This window comes from Bos javanicus, chromosome 23 (assembly GCF_032452875.1).
Source record: "Bos javanicus breed banteng chromosome 23, ARS-OSU_banteng_1.0, whole genome shotgun sequence".
Lineage (NCBI taxonomy): Eukaryota > Metazoa > Chordata > Mammalia > Artiodactyla > Bovidae > Bos > Bos javanicus.
In genome coordinates this window covers 52,586,463-52,599,964 of record NC_083890.1, presented here as the reverse complement: position 1 = coordinate 52,599,964, position 13,502 = coordinate 52,586,463, and the positions used below count along the sequence as shown (strand labels likewise).

At 55.8% G+C, this 13,502-nt stretch overlaps 1 protein-coding gene across 4 annotated transcripts in view; it reads left to right on the top strand.

The window, feature by feature from the left end:
• Positions 1-5,347, top strand: part of DUSP22 (dual specificity phosphatase 22) — a 47,299-nt gene extending 41,952 nt beyond the window's left edge. The window contains exons 7-8 of one of the 4 annotated variants that reach the window (XR_009733062.1): positions 277-951; positions 1,062-5,347. Coding sequence is in view for 2 of the 4 variants with exons in the window: in XM_061399024.1 (XP_061255008.1) it covers positions 277-459 (183 nt within the window). In the remaining 2 variants the exon portion in view is untranslated. Of the gene's footprint in view, positions 1-276 lie in introns of all 4 variants that reach the window. The other 3 variants (XR_009733061.1, XM_061399025.1, XM_061399024.1) reach the window with 3 other exon arrangements.
• The last annotated feature ends 8,155 nt before the right edge of the window (positions 5,348-13,502 follow it).

Genomic DNA, 13,502 nt, shown 5'->3' with positions numbered 1-13,502 from the left:
CACCTTCACCCCCAGGCCGGATGGCTCACGGGCTCCCTCCAGCCCCTCGCAGCCGTCCACCTTCCGCAGGCCCCAGGTGAGCTTCTGCCTCTCTGCCTGGGGGTCGAGTGCTGTCATCTTGACGAGGCTGGCTTTCACATCCTCAGGCCAAAGCCTGGAAGAAGTCATTGTGTCGCTCGGCGCCCACTGGCCGGCGTCAGAGCTGACTGGGTGAGGGCACCGGGCGGGCAGGGTGAGGGCGCGGGGGTGTGACGCCCCGCTGTCTCACTTCCCCAGTTCCGCCAGTGGCTGAGAGAGGAGTATGGCGAGAGCCCGCTGCGGGACGCCGAGGAGGCCAGGAGCATCCTGGGTAAATACAAGGAGCAGGGGCGCGCGGAGCCCCCGCCAGGCGCGCGGCGCTGGGCCGGCCTGCGGGCCCCGCCCCCCCTGGCCTACGGCAGCTACACCCCAGAGACTTAGCCGGCGCCAGGGACACCTTCCGCTGGCTTCTCGTCGCTGCCTGGCCTGAGGACTGGAAGGGGGTGTCCAGTGGATCCAGGCTCCTCTCGAGACCCCCCAGCCGCCCCCCAGCTTCTGTGCTGCCAGACACTGCTGACTGTTATGCCCACGGGCGAGCCGGTGTGTGTGTGACACGGGTGTGTGTATGACATGGGCGTGGTGTGTGACACAGGTGTGTGTGCACACAGGTGTGGGGTATGAGTGTGTGACATGGGTGTGGTGTGTGTGTGACACAGGTGTGTGTGTAACACGGGTGTGTGTGTGACACGTGTGTGTGTACACAGGTGTGGGGTATGAGTGTGACATGGGTGTGTGTGACACGGGTGTGTGTGTGTGACAGGTGTGGGCTGTGACACAGGTGTGTATGTACACAGGTGTGGGGTATGTGTGTAAGACATGGGTGTGTTATTGGTGTGACAGGCACATTTGCACACAGGTGTGGGTGTGACACAGGTGTGTGTACATGGATGTGTGTGACGGGTGTGGTGTGTGTGAGACATGGGTGTGTGTGCACACAGGTGTGTATGCATGGATGTGTGAGACGTGGGTGTGTGTGCACACAGGTGTGTATGCATGGATGTGTGTGACACGGGTGTGTGCGTGTTGGGGTATCATCGTGAAGGCCACAGTGCCCAGACTGATCTCGTGGCCTCTCCTCGTCTGAGACCCACTGGGCCGCGTTGGGAGGTGACTGTGAAGAAGCTTTTCTCCAGAGCATCCTGGGCTTGCCCTGTGGCCATGGGGGCAGCCTCCTGAGTGTGGTTTTGGGGTGTCGGCCCTACTCAGCCCTGCCCTTCTCGGAGTCCTGCTTGGCTCTGTCCGCCTGCACTGGTGTTGGGTGGGGAGCACCCCGGATGCCCTCCCTCAGCTCCCGTCCAGCTCCTCCCTCCCGGCCTGCTGCCGCTGTCTCCCTGGGCCTCTTTGCAAGGCATGCATGCACCTTTGGGATTTGGGAAGAAAGAGCAGTTATCAGGCACGGTCACAGTTTGCGTTTACGAATATGTTTAAATGCCTGTGAACTCATTAAGCACCTCTGTCTGCCGTGGATGTGAGATGATCTCAGCTACCTCATTAAATGGTTTCTGAAAAGCTGTTTTTCATTTTTCCAGTTGTGTCTGCAGCTTTGCGCTGAAAGTGTGTGGTCACAGTTGCTTTGGAAGCCAGAGGGAGAGGAGTGCATCTCTGGGCTGCTCGAAGCTTCTGACTCAGGCTTTGGGAGCGCCTGGTGGTGGGGACGCTGGCGTCGGGCTCTGCTGGCTGTGCTGGGCGAGGCCCACAGTGTGGCCTTGGGTGTGGCCCTTTTTTGTCGACCCACGTGGTCTAAGCATTCAGAGCTGTGCGAAAAAACATGCTCGGCCTCTCCCTGTACAGCCTTCTCTGAACCCCACCACGGAAGGAACCCTGAGTAAGAACAGCTTTCCCTGCCTTCAAAGGGTGGGCCCAGATGAACCCCTGGGCCCCACACGTGTGCAGAGGGCAAGCCCAGTGAGAACCTGAGGCCCCACACATATGCAGAGATCAGGCCCAGATGAAGTCCTGGGCCCCACACGTGTGCAGACAGCAGGCCCAGATGAAGCCCTAGGGCTCCACGTGTGTGCAGAGGGCAAGCCCAGTGAGAACCTGGGCCCCCACATGTATGCAGAGATCAGGCCCAGATGAAGCCCTGGGGCCCCACACGTGTGCAGAGGGTGAGCCCAGATGAAGCCCTGGGGCCCCACACGTGTGCAGAAGGCAGGCCCAGTAAGACCCTGGGGCCCCACACGTGTGCAGAGGGCGGGCCCAGATGAAGCCCTGGGGTCCCACATGTTGCAGAGAGCAGGCCCAGATGAACCCCTGGGGCCCTACATGTGTGCAGAGAACGGGCCCAGTGAGCCCCGGGGGCCCCACGCGTGTGCAAACCCCAGCTGGACAGCAGGGAAGGGAAGCCTGGCTGCAAGTTCCCCACCAATAGCTGAGAGTTTGCTCTAAAGTAATTTTTTCCTTAAACCAAAAAGGAATGTGAATACGTGAACAGGAGTATTTAGGAATCAGCGTGAACATTCAGTGCCTGCGTGGTGTGAATGCCCAGATGCATTCTTGCACCTGAATGCTGTTTCAATGCTTGTCACCTGTGACGTTCTCTCTCCACAGCCGCCCCAGGCATTCTGAAGCTCTGGCCCTTTCTCAGAAGACCATAATGCTCCTGAAACATGACCAGAGTTCAGGTGCTGCCGGAAGAGAAGCAACCAGAGTTCAGTTTAAGTGTCCAGACGTGTGTGTGAATGTGCACTTGTGTTGCTCCACGTTGGGAGCTACGCACTCTCTTTGACAAGAGAACGATTTTGGCCTAATTCCTTCTTTGCTGAAAGCTGTGCTGCCCCCAGGCTGTCTCAGGGCCCTGCCGGGTGCACCCTGCTCCTCGGGACTGTCTCCCGGGCTGTGTGGCCCCGTGCACCTCCCCATCCTCGGCCCGGGTATGGAGCCCCCATGCTCCTGCCACGGGCACCACGAGGCGGGTTCGTGGGCTGCCCTGCTGTATTTTAAGGCCACTGCCCTCCTCCAGAAGGAGATGTACTGACAACAGGAGATGAGAACTCCCTTCCCTGAGACAGTGGGTGCCCAGTGAGCAGAGAGACATCGGAGAGGGGGTGCACCAGGCTCCCCAGGGACTTCTCATTCCAAGCTCGGCTTAAAGCCAAAAATGTTAACTGGTGTGGACAGCAGTTTAAGATGGTTTCCCAGGGTTTTCTCATCTAACTAGCGGGGGGTGGGGGGCGCGGGGATTGGGTGAAGGGGGATGGAAATGTGATTTTTGCTTAAAGGAAAGGTTTGGCTAAATGCAGGGAGTCAAGGGCTCATTGGCTGAGGGAGGCTTGGCCCGTGCCCTCAGTGTCCAACGCCAGCACGCTCCTGCCACGGTCTCGGAGAGCACCCTGTGCTGGCGCAGGCCTGACAGGTGTGGAGTGATGGTGTTAAAACGCCAGTCCTGATTCAACAGGCCTTCTTGGGGGATGCACAAGTAGTGCATGTGTAGGTGCTGGGCCCCGAGGCCTGAGGGTCCACCTGTGGGTAAGTGCAGGGGCAGAGCCTCGGAAGACCCAGGCTGAGCACAGGGCATGAGCAAACGGCAGCAGGAAGGCTCCTGTTGGGGCCCCGCTGCTCATGGCACCAACGGCAGCCGCCCGGTGACTGGTGCTCTGCAGGTCACACTGCCCCGTGAAGCTTGTAAACCACAGAGCAGATATTTCATTCACACAAGGCTCAGAGAGGCCAAGGAACTCACCAGAAACTACAGATGTTAGTGCGCTTTGCCTGAGCCTGGTCTTCTGGTCCCGACTCAGTGTAAGGGTAAGAGAGAGGAGGGGGCGGTGCCCTGACCCTTGGTCTCAGGGGCTTGTGAGGCTGGCCCAGGCCCAGGGGAGCTGGCAGCGCCATGTTCATTCTGTCTGAGCACAGCTTCCTACCTGCTCCTCCAGCCTTTCGGGGGTGGTTTGGGGCGTGGTGGCTGGCAGGCAATTCCTGTCCTCATCAAAATCTCATGGACATTTCCATTGGGATGGTGTTGACCACACTTAAATGTTAGAGGTAGAAGCCCTTCTCCATTGAAGCCCAGACAGGTGTTTAGTTTACATGGACAGGGGACAGTGACCCACCTGCCTCGAGGCGGAGTGGGTCGTGGCCCTGGCAGCTTCCTCAGGCTCTCTTTTCTGTGATGTCCTCCAAACGCAGGTCTGTCCAGCCTGGTCTCGGAATTGTGGCCGATGGTGGAGGAGACCTGCACTGCTTCTCTTTGTTCAGTCACTTGCTGGTTCGCTTGAGAAATGCTTGTTCATCTCAGTAGGCGCTCTGGGACCCAGGCAGGACGCACAGACCCGCCCTGAGTCTCAGAAATGCTAGTTGGTGGTGTTGACAGTTGGGAAATCGGCCGTAAGCACTAGTGTGGGTGCTCATGGTGCTACGTTTGGGGAGGAAACAGGCCCTTCCGGTGAGGGGTGAGGGTCATGTCCTGGGAAGGTGTCCCAGAGACGGATGCAGAAGCCCAGGTGCGGGGATTGCTGCATGCGGGGAGGGGAGTCTGGCGGGGCCAGCACATGTACAGGAGAGAAGGCACAGCCGCTGTGTGACCGGGGCAAGCGTGGCATGCGCTGCAGTGAGGGGGGCAGACAGAGCCGCAGACGCAGGCCCAGGCTGTCCGTCCACTTGGTGCTGCCGTACAGCGACTGGTTGGCTCAACTAGCCCTGGAGCTGCTGGGCTGGTCCCAACATGGAGCATTGCAAGCATGTGGATGCCATCCTGTGGACTCCATCCTGCGGACGTGGCGGGGGTCTCGCCAGGCGTTCTGGGCGAGCAGTGATGGGTGTCGGGGAGGGTGGACAGGCCACGGTGGGGGCTGCTCAGGGGGCTGCCATCGTGGCTGTCCAGGTGATCGTCATAGCCTGGGGCGTGGCTGTGGGTGGAGATGAACAGGCCCAAGGGAGTGAGGGGTCTTAGGGAGGCTGGGGATGGGCAGCTGCTCCGGGGTTGGGCCCCCAAGGGCTTGCTTTCTGGGTCGGCCTCTTCCGCAGTGGGCTCTACCACGTTGAAGGCAGACTGAACGGGGCTGGCCCTGCTGGGACCCAGCTTTGCAGACGAGGTGCTCAAGTCTGTCCATGAACTCGGAACTGACTCCCAGGAACTAGACTTGTGATGATTAACATCCAATTTAGATATCCAATTTATTAATTTATTGTGAAAGAGAAAATACTAGGTTAATAGAGACTAATTTTATCCCCTAACCAGGCTGTCTTTCATTACCGGATTTTTGGGAGCCTTAATGGACACAATGCTCTGAGTCAAATATATCTCAATAAAGCTGAGAAAAAGAGTGAAGCATCTTGTGAACTGGTCCTGAGGCATCACCCTGCCCTCCTGACGTGGGACTGGGGTGTGGGGGCGGGGGTGGTGGTCCTGACAGATGCTGTTGCTGCAGCGCCCAGGAGCATCTGCGCAGCCTGCAGCCGCGGAGGTCTCTGTTTGGCCCCCGGCAGCCACCCCGGTGTGTGCTCCTCTGCCCACACTGGCTCTCTCAGGGTGCATTTGTTAACCTTTGTTAATCAGGCTTCTCCCTGGCGATGGTTCCTGCAGGGCTTTATTATTTATGGCGTGCTGGCTCCCCAGGTCTGTCCCAGCAGAGACCCCCACTCCAACTTGTGCTCCTGTTGCTGCTGCTTAGAGACAGACCGTGAATCCCAGTGTCTGGGCACTGCTGTGTCTTGTTAAAGTTTAGAGGATTCCTCAGCCTTCAGGGGAGTCACGTGTGCAAAGCCAAGGGGTGTGTCGAGCACAGGTGGCTTGGGCATCAAGGGAGATCAGAGCTGTTGATGACCTGACGCCCTGCACACCAGCATCTAGTCTTGAAAACAGGGAAACACTAAGACAAAATCCTGTGATCCCACGTTAGGTGACCCCTCCCATGCTGACACTGAGTTATTAATAATTTTATCAAGAATGTGCTTTCAACATGCCTGTATTTATAGATGTGCTTAACAAGAAATCACCGAGACCTCGGAGGGAAGTTCCTCTTCCCTTTCCTTTTTATGGCCCAGAGGAAGGGAGAAAAAAAAACAGCGGTCTCTGACTTGTCCCTGAGGCTTGAGAACATTCACTGTCCCTTCTGAGGATAACTTGGGGTCTCCTTGGGCTGTCAGGGGCTTGAATTCAGGGATGCCGGCTGCATTTCTGGGGTACGTTTGCCCTCTCGTTTCCTCCCAGCTGCAGTGATGGCCTGTGACAATTCGGCCAGGAGTGGGTTAGCATTCTCTCCCGCCCCCGAGGCCCCCACCTCGACAAGGGCCGCAGGGCTGGGCTGGGCTCGCTGTCGGTGGCTGAACACCTGCAGGTACGGGGTATTTTGGCCCCAGGTGAGGGCGATTACCAGGAGATAGCCGTCTGCAGTTCCCTTTCCTGAAGCCTCTGGTTCAGTTTGAGAGGATGTGAGGGGCGGCATCAACTGGCAAGGGAGCCAGGTTGCCTGTGTGTGGGTGGAGCCTGACAGCGTCCTTCGTACCAGGCCTGTTTAGGAGACCCGGGCATGGCGGGGGGGCTGAATCTGGGGGAGCAGCCCCTCCCGGGGTGGCAGAATGGTTCTGGAGACAGTGTGGGTCAAGCCAGGGGCAGTTGATGAGCTGAACCCAGGCAGGCGCCCAGCTCAGGTGCTCTGTGCACACAGCTCTGCGCTTCCCTCAGAGTCCACTCGCCCCCAGACGCGGCCAGGCTGGCACAAAGAGGAACCATGCTCCCTGGCGAGCGGGCCTGCTCTGTCCTCTGCCAGTCACTCTGGGTTTCCCCAGGGCACTGATGGCAGCGTGTTTAGAACATAAGAATCAAGAGGCCTCCACGTGTGCCCCAGAGAAATGCCACCTTCTGCTTTGCAAAGGGTGCGCCCTTCATGGCAAGAGGCCGCAGGCACCCAGCTTCCTCAGAAGGGTGTCCAGAGAGGCCCCTCCTGTGGGATGTTCCGTTCCCCCGGTGTGTGTGCAGCACGCAGCGGCCGTGACAGGCCGGCAGGCAGGAAGGCTTGAGGCCAGCTCCGTGTTGGGGGCACAGGGGGCGTCCTGGTTCCCACAGCACAGTGTCCCCTCCTGCCACGTCCACCGCCGGGAGCTCGGAGCTACGGGTGCAGATGTGTAGTCAGGGTGGCGGTGGTGCGGGGTAGGGAGAGTGCGGCATGGGCTGGAAACCAAGCAGCTGGCGGGGTCCTGGAGTCTCTGGAACACCTGGGGAAGCCCCAAGGAGGCAGCTCCCTCCTGTGGAGAGCCTCTCCGTGGGGAGACTGGCGTGAAGGAAGCGCCCCTGGAGAGCTGGGGTGGGGCTGGCTGGCGCCCTGCTGCCCTAGGGACCCCCTTGTGCACCCCGCCTCCTGTCTGGAGGACAGCATGGCCAGCCTCTGGATGGTCAGCGGTCACTGAGCACTTTGTGTCTGATGCTTTCCTGAAGTCACACCCTCTCAGCAGTCTCGTCACATGGATTTTACTATTATCCCCAGTTTTTGGATGAAGAGGCCAGATTCTAGGGAACTTGAGTGTTGCCCAGTCTCAGGTCAGAAAGTGGCCATGTGAGCCTGGGGCCCTGCAGCCTGACCAGCCGCTCCAGGGTCGCCTCCCTTCTGAACACCAGCATCCCTGGAGGCGCAGGCATCCCTGCTGACACGCTCTTAGGAGGCCATGTGGGGAGCGGCCAGCACCTGGTGAGACCAGAAGTACAGAGGGCTGCATCCCGTCCTGACTCCCAAACCCGAAGTGCAGCCACCTGGCGGGCATCCTGCTCGCTGTGGGCCAGACTCTGTCCCCCCGGCCAGGCCCTCCACAGGGGAGGGCCAGAGACCCCGTGACAGGACGGAGGACGCGCCCCCAGCTTCCAAGAAGTGTAAGTGTGGGCAGTTGGTGCTGAAAGTGGATCCCAGAGAGAGGAGCCCGGTCGCCTGCACGCTCTGCCCCAGCAGCGTGGTGCTGGGAACTGGCCTGTGACTCACCGCCCTCATCTTTAGAAACTGTCCCTGAAGCGTCCGTGCCTCCTGGTGGGACCCCGACCTGTACTTTCCCTCGGCCCACCTGGACGAATGACCCCCTCCGAGGGAAGGCCAGCGGGGTCAGGAGTCATCTGACGTCTGCTGGGAACCGTGCCCTGCCCCATGAAGGTGGGGCAGGACCTCGGTCAGGCCCCGGTGCCCACCTGCACAGGTGCCTGGGGGAGGGGAGGAGCGCGGCTTGGCAGCCCTGCCCTCAGAGGCTTTTCGCTTGATCTGGGGACATATCACTCCAGAATGTTCTGTGAACAAACACGCTTAGAAGCACAAGTGCAGGCCAAGAGGGCCCCCAGTGCAGGGTATGCTGGCTGTGGATGGAAGCCGAGGGAGGGGGCAGTGAAGAGCATGCAGGGCGGGCGTGGGGGGACAGGGGCGCGGGCACAGCTGGGCGGCCTGGAGGCAGACGTGTGGAGGCTGTGACTCACGAGCAGGGTGGGCTGGAGGCGGGGACAAGAGCTGTTGTGGGGGTGGGTGTCCCATGGGACGCCCACAGCCCCTTCCCAAAGACCAATCCACCAGGAAAGGTGGCGTGCGCAGGTAGGTTCCTGGAACCTTGACCTGGTGGTGGGCAGTGCTGGTTTGGCTTCCCCAGAGCAGAAAGTGTCAGGTGCCAGAGGTGACTGGCGGGGCAGCCCCTGCAGACAGAGGGCTGTTGGGCCGCAGAGGTTCGGGTGGGGGACACCCAGGAGAGAGCGTGGGGCACCCTGGCGTCACCTGGTGCTGAGGTATGACCCTAGGAGGAACTTCTGCACAAAGTGAGTCCCCGTCAGGGCTTCCAGGACTCCTCACTCAAACTCCAGGCTCCAGTCCTGGGGCTTCCGGGCCGTGTGGTCACTGGGTGCCCCTGGTGACCTGAGTGCCCGCCCCTCACCCAGTACCGGGACTTGGGTCCAGGGTCCTTGTGCCCCGCCCACAACCCTGCCACTCCCGCTAGAGGGGGAGACACACCGGCTACAGAGCAGTGATGACACGTGCCTCGTAGTAATGAACAACCACAGTTCATCTGTCTTTCGTTACCACCGGGAGCCAGCAATCCTAAACCATACAGGTGCTAAAATACTCCTCCTCCCAAATTTCTGTGGTTGATCTAAGTCTCAGTAACCACTGTGTGTGCTGTAGTTTTAATAATATAATGGCAACCTCAGACATGGTTGTTTTAAGTACATATCCTTTAATTAACAATGTCTTCTACATGGACGTGAACATGGAGAACTTCCACCTAACAGCCAGCACGCGCAGAGAGAATACACTGCCTTCGTCTTGTCCTTTTCTTTTTCAGTGAATTCAGAAAAAGGCTCCCCTAGTGGCTCAGACACTAAAGAATCCACCTGCAATGTGGGAGACCTGCATTCGATTCCTGGGTTGGGAAGGTCCCCTGGAGGAGGGCATGGCAACCCACTCCAGTGTTCTGGAGAATCCCATGGACAGGGGAGCTGGTGGGCTACAGTCCATGGGGTTGCAAAGAGTCAGACACAACTGAGCCACTAACACTTCTCATTCAGAAAGACTTGGGATCTGAGCCCCATGGGGACAGTTTGGTCTCTAACATGCAGAGTAGATTTGAAGTAATCAAGGGCAGCCCCGCTGCACAGTTACCTACCTAAACAACATTGGGACTGGGGGGCATTTGAAAGCCACCAGAATTGCTCCCAAAGAAGCACAGTAGCTGCTGTGCTCGGTCATGGCCGACTATTTGTGACCGTTTGGACTGTAGCCCACCAGGCTCCGCTGCCCACAGGTTCTCCAGGCAAGAGCACTAGAGTGGGTTGCCATGTCCTCCTCCAGGGGGTCTTCCCAACCCAGGAATCGAACCCAGGTCTCCCACATTGCAGGTGGATTCTTTACTGTTTGAGCCTCCAGGAGAGAAGTGTGGACTTGCTATTAATGGAATTTGACATCAAATGGGATTTCTATGAATCTCTCCCAATCTTATCCTTTTAACACTTTTCCTATTTGTTACTTAACATGAAAGAAAAATTTCAAAATTAAAGAACGAGTGGTCTGTGATCAACGATGCGTAAAGACAGGCTGAAAACCTGACATGAAGAGAAATTTAGCTTTGACACAATCACCTACAAATTTGCCAAAGTTAAGACTTTAAAACAAATTATGATTACTCATTAATGTGACAGACCAACACAGAGATATATATACGCATTTTCCCATTTTTCAAAATACATTTTTATTGCAATTGAAAGTATTAGTCCATGGCTTTTTCTATCCTTTTTACTGTGACGTTTATTTTAATTTTGTTCCCGTTTACTTATTGGTATGATGATAAATATAAAATTCAATAAGAAGTTTTTTACAGCACGTGTTTCTCTCCTGTCCCGTATTCTTTTTTGTTTCATTTCGTGACCGTTACTGGCTATCACGTGGAGACTCCTGGTCGTCTGTGCTGTGTTAGGGATCCTAGGCCGAGACTGTCAGGGTTACTGCGGCCTGTGGTGGTGGGGGGAGGGGGCCAGTCCCATTCTGATCTGTCTTTTTCATATTTCCTAATAACTGGGGTGTGGCCAACGTGCTTCCATTTCACTCTCTATAGAGGCTCCAGTGAAAAGACTGCACAGTCTCTGACTTCTCCCATGTCTGTTTTTTCTGGCCCTTTCTTCAAAGACATTTGCAGTGCACTGTTGCTCTCTGAGGGCCCTGGAGAGAAAGCTCTCTGTTTCCTGAGCAGCGTTCTCCTGTGGTGTCCCTTCCACTCAGAGACTCGGGTACAAAAACGTGCATTTCACAAGAGGCTCAAGTGCAAAAACCTACGTTTCACAAGAGGCTCAGGTACAGAAACGTTCATTTCACAAGAGGCTCAAGTACAAAAACGTTCATTTCACAAGAGGCTCAAGTACAAAAACGTTCATTTCACAAGAGGCTCAAGTACAAAAACGTGCATCTCACAAGAGGCTCAAGTGCAAAAACCTACGTTTCACAAGAGGCTCAGGTACAGAAACGTTCATTTCACAAGAGGCTCAAGTACAAAAACGTTCATTTCACAAGAGACTCAAGTACAAAAACACACATTTCACAAGAGACTCAGGTACAAAAACGTTCGTTTCACAAGAGGCTCAAGTACAAAAGTACATTTCACAAGAGGTGAACAGAGGCTGAAGGACCCCCTCTCTGCTATCAGTGCATCTTCAAATTGCCACCTCTCCCAGTGCATTTCAGAGACTCAGATATATAATCATTCTACATACATACAACTTCCTATCTCCTCTACTGCAAAAATCACAAAGCCCTTCTGTTTGCTGTTGGAACCTAATTTAAGTGTTTATGAGGCTTTGATGAATACCAGCCATAAAGCATGCCTTTCCTGGGACTTCCCTGGTGATCCAGAAATAAAAATGTCTTTAAAAAAATTTTAAAAGCATGCCTTTCCTCTTGGTCAGAAATTATCAAATGCTTTTCTTCTTTTTTTAATTGAAGTTTAGTTGATTTACAATATTGTGTTGGTTTCAAGTATACAGCAGAGTGACTCAATTTTATATATTGATGCTTTTAAAAATTTATTTTCCGTTATAGGTTATTACAAGATACTGAGTAGAGATCTCTGTGCTGTTTGGTAAATCCTTGTCCCTTACCGGTGCGTTTCTAAGGAAGTGGGTACAGCCTAGGCCAGGGGACCCTCAGCTCCTTGGGGGTGGGGCCTGGCCCATAGTAGGAGCTTGAGTCCACCCCCTCCCCACCCCGAACCCCTCCTTGGGTGCCCCTCGGGTCAGCAAGCCCCCAGGCCCCAGCTCCTGCCCCCCTTGTCCCCAGACCCCAGGGGACAGTCTGTGCTTTGCCCTGCTCCTGGAGTGTGGGCTGAGCCATCATCGGAGGACAGGACCCCCTGCTCCTGCCCACTCGCCCAGTCCCAGAACTGTGCTCAGGGCCTTGTTTGCATGCAGCTAGCACCGTGGGAACTGCGGGAATCTGAGCAGGACCCGGTTCAGCCCACCCGGAGCACCAAGCCCGCCGTGTGCCCACATCGTTCGTTTCTGAGCCCTTTCTTTAAGAAATAAATACATAAAAGTCAAATGTTTTGAGAATTGAATTTTAGCCTCTTTCTTCTTATCAAGGCCTCACAAAAAGGCGATGGCACCCCACTCCAGTACTCTTGCCTGGAAAATCCCATGGACTGTGGAGCCTGGTGGGCTGCAGTCCATGGGGTCGCTAAGAGTCGGACACGACTGAGCAACTTCACTTTCACTCTTCACTTTCATGCATTGGAGAAGGAAATGGCAACCCAGTCCAGTGTTCTTGCCTGGAGAATCCCAGGGACGGGGGAGCCTGGTGGGCTGCCGTCTGTGGGGTCGCACAGAGTCGGACACGACTGAAGCGACGCAGCAGCAGCAGCAACACCACTAGCACCTGAGTCTTGTTTTATTTTGCTTCTCAAGCTGAAAGTGTAATTCTGCTGACATGTTTCACGTTTGTATCTTCTCTGTAAGTCAATCAGTCAAAACCACTAGTGGCCCCAGTGTGCCCACAGCCCACGGGTCTGCCAAGGGCACAGGCTGCTCTGTGCACAGAAAGGCCTGTGCTAGGGTCTCCTCTGGGATTCCTTCTGCAGCCAAAGCCCAGCTCCACTTCTCCGACTGCAGACGCGTTCTTGTGGCTGGGATTTTTACACACAGCTACGTATTTCTTACAATGTCACTGACCTTCGTCTTGTCCCCTTTCACTCTGATCCATGCACTTGCTATCTGATAGCCCTGTTCTGTTTCCTGGATTTCTTCATTCATTGCCTTTCTCACAATTTATATTCATTTCTCAGAAAAGGGTGATGCTGATTGTTTGCTGTGAAACTAGCTCTGGACAAAGTTCATGGAACCAGCTGAAACGGTTGCTTAAAGCCACGTTTCTTCTCTCCGGAGAAGCACGGCTGGTCCGGGCACTGCACACCTCTCTGGAAAAGACTCGGACAGTGTCAGCGGCGGGAATGCTGAGCGTGCCCCAGGCTCGGCGCCAGGTGCTCTGCTGCGTCACTGCGTGCAGACGTGCCTGCTTTATGGTGGCACCCCTTTTCTCCAGGTTTCTCGGGGAAAAGTCTACACTCTAGGTTGTCTCTCAACAGGTTCTTCCTGAGATTATGAAAATTTATCCACCCCCCACCCCGCCCATAAAAGGCATCTACAATGGCATTCAGAAAAGTACTTTGGCTTGGTCAATTCATTTTGCTTCGCAAAATGCTCCCATGCAGAGAGCACCTGCAGGCTCACCTATTCGTCTTCCCAGCAGAGCTGCGTAGTGGCCAGCACCGGCGTTCAGGCAACCTGGAACTCAGGTCCGACTCCTAGTCCAGTGCTCTTTGCTCTACAGCACGTCAGAACCAACGGGCTCTCCGTGTGAGCAAAACAAAGATGACCGCCAAAATAATTTGGGCACAAAGGTTGAAGCAGTGTTGCCATGTGACACAGCCAGGTCCCAGCGGATTGATTTATGACTTAATAAAGCAGAATTGAATCGCAGAATCAC